The sequence below is a fragment of the Pipistrellus kuhlii genome, unplaced genomic scaffold, assembly GCF_014108245.1.
Source record: "Pipistrellus kuhlii isolate mPipKuh1 unplaced genomic scaffold, mPipKuh1.p scaffold_m20_p_10, whole genome shotgun sequence".
Taxonomy (NCBI): Eukaryota; Metazoa; Chordata; class Mammalia; order Chiroptera; family Vespertilionidae; genus Pipistrellus; species Pipistrellus kuhlii.
The window spans coordinates 51369171-51381300 of NW_023425405.1; the positions used below are offsets into that span (position 1 = coordinate 51369171).

General features: G+C 41.2%; 1 protein-coding gene across 2 annotated transcripts in view; it reads left to right on the top strand.

Annotated features, from left to right (window-relative positions):
* PRKAR2B (protein kinase cAMP-dependent type II regulatory subunit beta) overlaps positions 1-12130 on the top strand; it is a 56430-nt gene that overhangs the window by 35243 nt on the left and 9057 nt on the right. For both annotated transcript variants that reach the window (XM_036429724.2, XM_036429723.2), the window contains exons 3-7: positions 291-343; positions 2901-2984; positions 7588-7694; positions 10726-10879; positions 11274-11375. In XM_036429724.2, the coding sequence (XP_036285617.1) occupies positions 291-343; positions 2901-2984; positions 7588-7694; positions 10726-10879; positions 11274-11375 (500 nt within the window). The remainder of the gene's footprint in view (positions 1-290; positions 344-2900; positions 2985-7587; positions 7695-10725; positions 10880-11273; positions 11376-12130) is intronic.

Consider the following 12130-nt stretch of genomic DNA (forward strand, 5'->3'; position numbering starts at 1 on the left):
TCCCTCCTTCATTCCCTCCCTCCCTTTCACTCTCAAAAAAATCAATAGAAAAAATATTCTCAACAACAACAAAACAGTTGCCAGTGTCTTAGTAGCTCTGTTATTATATACATTCATATATATTACAAGAGGAAGCTGGTTTGGCATATACTGCTTGCCCTGGATGAGGTGAATTAATGGTTTTTAGACCATCATGGTACTCTTCCTGTTTATTAATTTTTAAGAGGTATTTATTCTAGTATGTTTCTTGATAAAGGAATCTTTAAAATGTCCATTTTTATTTGTTATAGTATGTGCAGAAGCTTATAATCCTGATGAAGAAGATGATGATACAGAGTCCAGGGTATGTAATTTACTGAATAAATTAATTTTAAATTATTCCTGTATTTGGATAAGGAAAATAATAATAATAGCAAAGATGTCAACAAACATAATGGTATTATTTTGACTGTTTCTTTTCCTAGTCTTATCTCTATAGCTTACTTCTCATTCAACTTCTATAGAATTACTTTAACCTAGAAATCTCTTTGGCTAAAGGAAAGGTGAGTATAAAAAAATCAGTGCAGTTGTGGTTTTATTTCTTTTGTAAAAATACAACTTCTCAGTGATTCCTCCAACTTTGTTCTTCTTTCTCAAGAATGCTATGGCTATTTGGGGTCTCCTGTGTTTTATATAATTTTTTTGGAATTTTTGTTCTACTTCTGTGAAATACTCCATTTGTATCTTGATGGGAATTATGTTGAATCTATATACTACTTTGGGTTTACTTGTGGGGTTTTTTTATTTCAGAGTAAGCGTCTGTTATTATAAATTAGCAGGAATAGAAGTCTCATCCCAGTATTTTTCTAAACTAGAAATACTAAGAAAAAAATTTTTTATCACTTGGGAAGGAGTCTTGACTTGGAATGGTGAACACACAATACAGTGTGCAGATGATGTCTTGTCGAATTGTGCACCTGAAACCTGTATATTTTTTTTAATCAGCGTTACCCCAATAAATTCAACAAGAAGGAAATACAGGAAAATAATACAGTAATTACTAAATAATAATACAAGAACAAAAAAATCAGAGTACAGTAACACCTGACGTGTCAGTATAGCAGTTGTTATTCTTTTTAAGTCTATGAGTCTTTATATTATAGTTTGCTCAGAAACTTATTTTTTTGGAGGTCCTAATGTTTTTGCAAAAATTGGTTCATTTTTATTTGAAGCAAATTTTTAAGCTGTGTTCTTTAACTTTGTTTTTCTATTATTTATTTAATAAAAAGTAAGCTAAATTAGAGATTACACTGCCTGGAAAATGGAAGTAATAATTTACTTTTTTTCTTTTCTTTTTTTCTTTTTACATGCTTTACAAAAGTTCTCCTTCTTAATTTGGCCTTTAAAAATATAAATAAAAAATATATTTCTGTAGCTTTCAAAAATACTTCAGTAAGATTGAGTTTTAATATAGAAAAGCAGATACTGCATCCCTATGTCATAGCATCAATAAGCTTCCTGAAATATATGTAAAACCCAGTGGTACTGTGTTTCCCCGAAAATAAGACAACCTCTGAAAATAAGACCTAGCGCAACTTTGGGAGAAAAAATTAATATAAGACACTGTCTTATTTTCGGGGAAACAGGGTGCAAGATAAGGAGACGTAAGTGACTAGCAGATCTTCAAGGAACTCCCATTTCACTCCTTAATGTGGCTATTCCAGCACCAGGAGGGTTGGGGGGAAAGATAGAGAATGAATAAGGAACAAGGACATTGATGAGAGACCAGAGCTGGCCAGAGCTGATGTTCATTAATGTTTAGCCACCTGAGATGGGCTTGAAGTTCTGGTTTTCATTTTCCATTTTAAGTTCTAATAGGTCCATGGGCATAAAACACACCACTGCCAGAGTTTGAACTTGCTAACCTAGGGGACCACTCCTTTGAAAAACATTCAAGTGCTATCCAAAACACTAAGTAGAAAAGATAGAGGCACCGCTGTATCTATTATGTTCATTCTTTACTATAGCTAGGGAATGGAAGCAACCTAAGTGCAGGTCAATAGATGATTGGATAAAGATGACGTGGAACATGCAGGGTGGGGCAAAAGTAGGTTATCATTTGTGAGTGTGGTAGACAGTTTATTCCTGTATTATGATTTATTGTATTATTTTTCCATGTGAATAACTATTAACCTACTTTTGCCCCACCTTGTATATACAACAGAATATTACTCGGCCATAAAAAGCATGAACTCTCACCACTTGTGATAACATGGTTGAATCTAGAGGATATTGCACTAAACGAAAGAAGTCATAGAAAGACAAATTCCACTTGCTATTACTTACATGTGGACACTAAAGAAGAAAGTAAATTAACAAAACAGGAAAAGACTCAGATACAGAAAACAAACTGGTGGTTGCCAGCTGGGAGAGGAGCTGAGGGACTTGGTGACAAAGTGGAGGGATTAGGAAGTACAAAGTAAGTTCAGAATAGTCATGGAGATGTACAGTACAGCCTGGAGAATATAGTCAATAATATTGTAATAACTATGTATGGTGTCAGATGGGTACTAGACTTAGAGGGGGGATCACTTCATAAATTATATAAATGTCTAACCACTATATTGTACACCTGAAGCTAATACAATATTGAATGTCAGCTGTAGTTGAAAAATTAAAAACAACAACAACATTCAAGTGTAGTAATCAATGTGCAACCCCTCCCTGAGACAAATTGTATTATTTTCCCCTGCTTAGTGGGCTGATAGGTGTCTTGTCACTGAAGTAAACCTAAGCACTCACAAATCTTCCTTCTACCATCCTACTAGGAAATTTTGTTCCTCACAGGTAAGAAGAGTAGACTAATGGTTTATTTAATTTAATTTAATTTAATTTAATTTATTTTTATTTTTATTTTTTAGATTATATATCCAAAAACTGATGATCAAAGAAATAGATTGCAAGAGGCTTGTAAAGACATCCTGCTATTTAAGAACCTGGATCCGGTAAGATAAATCTCAGGAATAGAAACGGTTTTTTTTCAGCATCTGTGTGAAGAACTATGTAGGGTCTCTCGGCCTCACCCGAGGATTTAGAAGTCTGGAGGAGAAAATGAGTTGAAGACAAGTACAGAGTGTTAGCACCAGAGCCTCAAGCGGAAGGCATCCAGAGGTGGGAGCTCAGATGTGTGTTCCGTGACCATTTTTGAATGCCTCGCTGTAACAGGGGACATGTAATGGATGCTGTGGGCAGGAACAACCACATTTTAAGCAGAGGATGTGACAATCAGATGTGTCTAAGGTCATGGCTGGTGGCAGCGGAGAGGGTTGAGTTAAAGACAGGAGAGTGACAGGGCAAGGACACAGGAATGGAGCTCGGTGGGGAAACAGTGCCATGATCCAGGGGGGAAAAATGGGCCCAACAAGGGAAGGGGGAAGGGATGGTTTCACAGAATACTCAGGATTAGCAGGAGGTGGAACTTGATGGTGGAGTAAATTGGGACCTGACTGGAAGAGTCTGGGATGACGCCCAGTGTCCAGCTGGAATGATGTGAAGAAAACTCCACAGAGGGGCAGGCAGCAGTCATCACTGACTAGCGAGAACAGCAATTTTGGCTTCATGTCTGCTATCTCGTTTGAGTTTCCTGAAGTCATTGTTTATCCTGGAAATCTTGCACCTCTTAGGCCTCAGAACATTCTTCCTTGGAGTGCTTTATATTCATACGCTAAACACAGCATTTATAATTATTAGTCTCTTTGAAGATATTCTTTTCATGAATATTTTAATGCTCAACTCAGTAGGCCATTTTTCTTCTGAAATATTTCTAATATGAGGCAAACTGAAATAATTTTCCTAAGCTATAGGATACTCTCATTAATGGAGAGTAAATTGTAATTTTTTTAAAATATATTTTTATTAATATCAGAGAGGAAGAGAGAGTGATACACGTCAATGATGAGAGAGAACCATTGATTGGCTGCCTACTGCATACCACACACAGGGGATGGAGCCCACAACCCAGGCATGTGCCGTGACTTCCCGGTTCATAGGTCGATGCTCAACCACTGAGCCATGCCAGCCGTGCTAAATTGTTATTTTTAAGTGAGTCGGAGCCCTTTTACTGAGCTCAGCCTTGAAATTGCATTCTATAGGAGAATAATATGTGTATTTCCTACAGTAGTTGTCAGTCATTGTGATAAGCCTCAGCATATTAACTATTTCCTACGTTCTTTCCAGTCTGTGCATAATTATGGGGAAATTATATTTTGATTGACTAGAACAGACACCTGTCACATGGAGAAGTTCTAAAAGAATTAATTGCGCTGTATTTTTTCAGGAATTGCTTTTTTATATATCCATATATGCATTCTTAAGCTTTATAATGTTTTAAAATGCAGCTAATTCAAAGATAGCAAAAATCCTTACTATAGCCGTGTTTTTCAACTGTGTCTCCATTTGACAATTACAGCCAGAGCTAATCAATAAAAGTAATATTACCCCTCCATCTGCCCTAAAAGAGTCGAAACACAAACAGTAAGGGAAACAAAATATTAGTAAACCACTTAATCAAACTCTATAATTTTGACAGGCGGCCATATGTTGCCTGGCTCGTGAACTCGTCTGGGTAAGATGGCCCCTGTGGGGTCCATTAGCACCGCAGTGAGGAAGCACCGTTTCACGGCCGCCTTGGCATCATCCTCTCCAGCCCTGGCTGCCGGTTCAGGAAGAGGTGCCAGCGCTCACACAGAGGCCCAGGGCCGGGGAGAAAACCACTTCCTGTCCCTTCACCGTGGTCCTCCCAACCGTTTTTCTTGGCTCACATGAAGATGCAATGCTATGTTCTCGGTTTAAGTGGAGAAGCTGTTTTTTTAAGGAATTAGAAATGCTAAATCAGTATACATATACAATTTACAAAAATTCAAAAAGAGCAAAGGAGCAAAAATTCTAAAACAACAAAAGAGTAGTCAGTGAAAGGAAATCTCCCCGTCATCCCTGTCTCCCAGCAGCCCACTTTCTTAGGAGCCAGTTTTTTTAGCTCTATCATGAGCATTTTCCCAGGGCTGTACTATGTATATGTAAGTATAACCTTCTAAAAGTATTAGTGGCAGCAAATTCTACACAGTATTCTGCCCAGATCTCTCTCTCTCTCTCACTCTTTTTTTTTTTTTTTTACTTAGTAATATGTCTGTATTTGTAAAGATTTCATAATCTTTTTTTTAAATATTTTTATTAGCATTAATTTATTTGTAAAAGCTAAAATTGGTAAGATGTATTAAGAAACTAAATCATGAAAATATTAACATTTTGCTGTTGTTTAATGTATTAAAATTGTATATATAACAAGGGGGCCTCAATAGCAAAAGAATATTGAAAAAGAAGAACGAGTTAGAAGATACACTTGCCAGTTTCAAAACTTTTATTGCAAAGCTACAATAATCAAAACAATGTGTTACTACTGCCCTCGTTTGTTTGGCTCAATGGATAGAGCATCAGCATGCGGACTGAAGGGTCCCAGGTTTAATTCCAGTCAAGGGCACATGCCAGGGTTGTGGGCCTGATCCCCAGTAGGGGGCGTGCAGGAGAGAGCCGATCAGTGATTCTTTCTCATTGATATTTCTCTCTTTCTCTCTCTTCCTCTCTCCCTCCTCCCTCCTCTCCCTTCCTCTCCCTCTTTCTCCTCCCCTCTCTCTCCTTCCCTCCCTTCCTCTCTCCCTCTCCTTCCTCTCTGAAATCAATAAAAATATAGTTTAAAGAAAATATTTAAAAAAATGTGTTACTGCTGGGACCAGTTTGGCTCAGTGGATAGAGCGTTGGCCTGCGGACTCAAGGGTCCCGGGTTCAATTCCAGTCAAGGGCATGTACCTTGGTTGCGGGCACATCCCCAGTAGGGGATGTGCAAGAGGCAGCTGATCAATGTTTCTATCTTCTCCCTTCCTCTCTGTAAAAAATCAATAAAATATATTTATTAAAAAAAACGTGTTACTGGCATAGGGATAGACAGAACAATGGGTTAATGGAGAGTCTAGAAATAAACCTTATACATCTATGACTATTTGATTTCAACAAGAATTTCGTGTGTCAGGCCCCTAGTTATTAGCTCATTACTCTTTGGTTGGTTGAATGGCCAACTGGTTGACTGGACACTTAGCATGTTAGGCTCTTATTACATAGGATTGATTTTTGCCTGGTGGGCAAGTTAGTGTTGTACCCTTTTAATACCCATAGAGAGTTACTTGATCAAGTGTTCAAAGCTAATAAGTGGCAAAACAAAAAATCCTCTTAAGTCTTTTGACTTTTCTATTACTATGTATCATACTATGTTTCCATATCCATTTGTTTTGCCTGTTTGAAGCCCTTTAAATGGTTTCTGTGTTTGTTCTAAGGATTTCTTTTACCTCTTATTTATTCTCACTAACTGAAGTCTATCCTTAATCCTGCTAAAGACAGCTTTTGGATAATAGATTTGATGTTTCTGGATTCAGTTTTAATAAACCTTCTCTAGGGTGGTAAATGGTTGCTTCTTGAAGAGAACATTAATGACCAAGAATAGTGATAGAATATTCACCACAATCACTTTTGGTTTTTGCTTTTATTTTTTAGTAAGTATATGTATTTTTAAATATATGTTTTTATTGATTTCAGAAAGGAAGGGAGTGAGAGAAACATCAATGATGAAAGAGAATCATTGATTGGGGCTGCCTTCTGTATATCCCCTCCTGGGGATCGAGCCCACAAGCTGGGTATGTGCTCCTATCAGAAATTGAGCTATGACCTCCCAGTTCATAGGTGACACTCAACCACTGAGCCACACCGGCTGGGCTGGGCTGTCTTCCTTTCTTCCTTCCTTCCTTCCTTCCTTCCTTCCTTCCTTCCTTCCCTCTCTCCCTTCCTCCCTCCCTCCCTTCCTTTTTTTTTTTTTCTTTCTTTCTTTCAGTTTTTGATGCTAGACCAAAAAGGTCTGGAGTCAGGATTTAAATTCACTAAGTAATTACCCTTCTATGCATAACCCATGGACACAGGCAATAGGGTAGTGAAGACCTGGGGTGGGTGTGGGATAAGGACTGAGAAGATGGGAAAAGGGAGGAAATAGGAGATATCTGTAATACTATTAACAATAAAAATATATAAAAATGTAAAAAGATGTAATTGAAAGAAATTACAAATGTAAATTCATTAAGTATTTAGGTAATCTCCATATAAATTGTAGTGATGACTAATATAGGGAAGGTTTAAAAACAGATTTTTTAAAAATATATTTGCAGTAGTTCTTTGCGTAACCTGATCATTTTAGTTGCTAGGATTGTATTTCACAAAGTTTATGTGGTTTGGTGGTTGATTTTTCATGTTAAAGTGGTGATAATTGCAAATATTCTGAAATAGACTAAATATAATTACTTTCATTTAGATATTGAACATGAGTAAATATTTAATCATCTTTGTATGTGGTCAGAAAGACTGCTGAGTTTCTTTTTTGACATGATTTAATAGCAATGATGATATTTCCAATTCTTTGCACTTGTTCACAGAAATATAAAGCTAATTATGATTACTTAAGAAAACATGTTCTAGAACATAAAGATTATATATTTTCTTTTTTTTAAAAAATAGGAGCAGATGTCTCAAGTATTAGATGCCATGTTTGAAAAATTGGTCAAAGAAGGGGAACACGTAATTGATCAAGGTGATGATGGTGACAACTTTTACGTAATTGATAGGTAAGTTTTGCCTAACTTCCCTACTGAAATATAACGAACCTTCCATGTAAAATTTCAATTGTTATAATGATAGCCAATTAATATATAGTTGCTTTTGCCTCTTTACTTTTATTATTACCTAACAGGCACCATAAACCCGCTCTGAATGCTTTTAGGGGTAATTAGGTGAGAGTTCTAAAATGTAAGCGAGCAGTCTGATCTGAGCCTTTATTTCTTCACCTTTGTAAGCGATGGTGACGAGTGTATGAGCCAGTTGGTATCCCCAGCCCTTCTCGCTGTGTGGGTCACAGATCGTCTCCAGCCTGATTCATTGCATCACATTTGCTTCTCTGGGTACAACTGTGTTCAACACAGAAGTCTTGTGGAAAATCGAGAGAGGATCCAAGATGGCTGCTCGGGTAGACACCTAACCGCAGCAGCACACAACAATTTCAATGGAATACAACTAAAATGTAGAGTGGACATCGCCCAGAGCTACAGGTAGCCGACTGACTGAAAATTCTACAACAAGAAGGAAAGAGAAAACCAGAAGGAAAATCAGAGGAGCTGAAAAAAAGCCTAAGGTACGGAGACATGCTGCGCGCTCGCAAGCACGCATGCGCACGCGGAGAGATCGCAGCCGGAGAGGAGGAGAGGGCTGGGTGCTGCCTGGTGTTCCCTAGCAGGAAGGAAATAAAATCCCCAACCTGGGCTAAACCCCCGAATCGGCAGCGCTGACCCCCCAGTTATGAGCCAGACCCTGGGGACCCAGGCTCCGGCGGGGGAGACGGGGCTGTGAAGCGGAATCCCAAGCGAGCAGCGAAAAGCAGGGCCCCCGGAGCCGCGCGCACATTGTGCGCAGAGGACTGAATGTTGACTCTGATGCTGGATTACCCTAGCGTGAAGAAACAAAGCCTCCGGCGGCGCTGAGCCTCAGTCCGGACTGCTCTGAACCCCAGTCCTGGACCAGACCCTGGGGACCCAGGCTCGGGCAGGGGGAGACGGGGCTGTGAGGCGGAATCCCAGGGGAGTGGCGAAAAGCGGAGCCCCCAGAGTCGCGTGCACTGCGCGCAGAGGACAGTCTGTTGACTCTGATCCTGGACTCCCCTAGCGGGAAGGAGAAAAAAAAAAAAAAGCTCCAGACTGGAGGAATGCGACAGGGAGCAGGAGCCCCTGCCGGACACCAGCCAGCAGGGCGCCGGCAGGGAGCCGGGCAATGGGGTCCCCAAGGGGGGGGGGGGGTGCCCCTGAGCCATCGATCTCTGAGCACGGGCAACGGAGCCAAGGCCAGGGGCTGCTTCCTGGGCGGTGCCGACCCTGGCAACAGGCTGGAGCAGTGCGGGAGCCCACAGAGAACAAAGGGGTGCCACAGGCCAACCTGCTGAGCTCCCAGGACAAGGAGGAAGAAACCAAAGTTCTCAATGTGAAGAAATCAAGTGAGAGCAAAAGAGTAAAATTACTGAAGAAAGAATATAAAGATCATCTTGAAAATTCAAAGACTAAGTCAGAACTCAACTCACCAGCCAACATTGCAACATAAATGCGTTTAAATAAAGGACAGAATGTTGGAATAGCAGCGGCCAGGCCTAGAGTGCCCAGGCACAAAGCAATGGCAACTGGGCCCAGAGCAACAACGGCCAGGCCCCACAGCAGCAGCAGCCAGAACCAGAGCAACAACAGCCAGCACTGGAGCAGCCAGACCTGGGGCAGTGGCAGCCAGGCCTGAGGCGGAGGCAGCCAAGCCCAGGGAGGCCAGTCCAGGAACACCCAGACCCGGAGTGGCCGGGCCCGGAGAAGCCGGGCCCAGAGCAGCCGGGTTGGGAGCAGCCAGGTCCAGAACAGCAGTAGCCAAGCCCGGAGCATCCAGGTTGGGAGCGGCCAGACTCAGAGCGGCCGGGCCCGGGGCAGCTGGGTCGGGTGCGGCCAGGCCCGGAGCAGCGGCTGCCAGGCTGGGAGCGGCCAGGCCCGGTGCAGCCGGGTCTGGTGCGGCCAGGCCTGGAGCAGCAGCTGCCAGGCTGGGAGCGGCCAGGCCCAAAGCAGCCGGGTCGGGTGCGGCCAGACCCGGAGCAGCAGCAGCCAGGTCCAGAGCAACTAGGTTGGGAGCGGCGGTGACCAGACCCGGAGCAGCTGGTTGTGGAACGAACCAGAGCAACAGAGGCCAGGCCCGGAGCAGCCAGGCCCGGAACAGCTCGCTCCTCGCCTGTCCCTGCCCCACGGCTGCCTCTCAGACATGGCTGGAAACTTTTGTGGGAACTTGAGGGTCTGCTGAATCAAGTGATGAAGGCTTAGATCTGGATGTGTTGAGTTAGTATAGGGCTGGGGTGTTGACCTGTGAGTGCCTTGGGTGGGGCCTGGATGAGGCTGGTTGACCTATTTGGAAATGTCTTTTGTGTGAAATGTATCATTGGGTAAGTGGTGGTATTATTGATATGAGAAAATGCTAAGTAACTGATTTACTATCTGAAAAGGGATTTACTATCGGGGAAAGGGAGGGAGGAAGAGACTGAACATAAACTGCTCCTATGGATGAGGACAATGGGGGATGGGGAGGGGGCGGAGGGTGTGGTGGGAACCTGGTGGAGGGGGGAAGAAATGAGGAACCTTTGTAACAATATGAACAATAAAGATTGATTTAAGAAAGAAAAAAAATAATAATAAAAAAAAAGAAGTCTTGTGGAAAATCATTTACCATCTGCTTAGTCCTCATTCCTTGTTCCTGACTCTGGGTGCTGCCTGTCATAAATCAGTAGTGCGTGGTCTCTGGATCATGGGTTTTCATTGATGCCTCCGTTCCCTCATCCCCCATGCCCCGGTGACCTTAGGAAGCTGTTGCCAAGGCAGTTGTAGCCAGGGCCGTGGTGGAGTCTGCTTTTAGAACCAGATAGTGTCCCTGGCATATGTTAATGACCTTTTACTGCTTATTGTCATCAGAGGGGAAAGGGAGGCTGGGAATGAGATTTTATTGCATAGGGCTTTTCTCTCAAATCAGGTTTTATTGGAATGAGGTTTTACCTGAATTACTTTTACCTCTTATTTTCCCTGTGCCCAACAGAGGAACATTCGATATTTATGTGAAATGTGATGGTGTTGGAAGATGTGTGGGTAACTATGATAACCGTGGGAGCTTTGGAGAACTGGCCTTAATGTACAACACACCCAGAGCAGCTACAATCACTGCTACCTCTCCTGGTGCTCTGTGGGGCTTGGTGAGTGAGGATTTAGTTAACAGGAATGTACTATATATGTGAAAGTTGCTAAAAGTGAATCTTAAATGTTCTTACTACAAAGGAGAAATGTTAATTATGTGAGGTGATAAAGGTAGTCATGTCAGTGTATAAGTCAATACTGCGTATACTTTTAAGTTAATTATATCTCAAAGTTGAGGTGGGGAACAGTGCTGGTATATAGTTTTGTAAATGGTGCAACAGTGCCACCTTGTGGGGTTAGCCTAATTACATGGTGGTAAATCTGAATTAAAAAACTGATTCTTTGTTAAAAAACTGAATATAATATTTTATATGGCTCTACATTTTATGCTAAGAGAAATAAAAATCTTAAGTAACATTAAAAGTATAATAATATTTTACATTCTGCCTTTAGGACAGGGTAACCTTCAGGAGAATAATTGTAAAAAATAATGCCAAAAAGAGAAAAATGTATGAAAATTTTATTGAGTCACTGCCATTCCTTAAATCTTTGGAAGTAAGTATATGTTTTTATTTTGTTTTAAAAGCTTCTGTGTTCCTTAGGAATGTTTATTTCTATACAAAAGTTTCCTTTAATAAAAAATCCGTATTTTCATTGAAAGATTAAATTACGATTTTTGTTTAGCTCAGTATTTCTTTTACTACCTATAACTGCATTTGTCTTATTGTTTATAAGTAATAGATTCCTGCGAGCACCTATAGCAGAGGTAGGTGGTCCCTTTCTGGAAGCAGACTTAAAATAACCATGTAAAAGTCAGCAGTAGCTACTAGTTATACCTTTACAGTTAGAGGTGATCTAAATACACAATGCCAATATTAACTCAGTGTAGTGAATATCTATTAGAAACAAATCAGGGAAAAGAAACAAAAAATAGAACAAAATCTCTCCCTCACCAAAAAATAAATCCTTCCAGTTTAAAAAAAAGCCCTCATGTCCTCACTGGCCTCCTCTTCTCAGTCACCTTTGCTCCTTTATTCAGGCTACTCTTATCCACCTGGTGAGCTTGTCAGGTCCCCTGGCTTTAAACACGGTGTGCTCATGTCTTTTAAGACTGACGTCATCGGACAAGGCCCCTCCCGAGGATGCCAGACTCGCTTACCTAATTGCGTATTTAACGTTTCCTCTCAGACCTCTCAGACATCCCAGGCCTCACGCCCTACATCTCCTCTGCCCCTGTCTCGTATTGGCGGCTGGCAGCATCATCCCTCCAGCATCTGGCCAAATACTTGATAGTCAGTACTGACTCATCT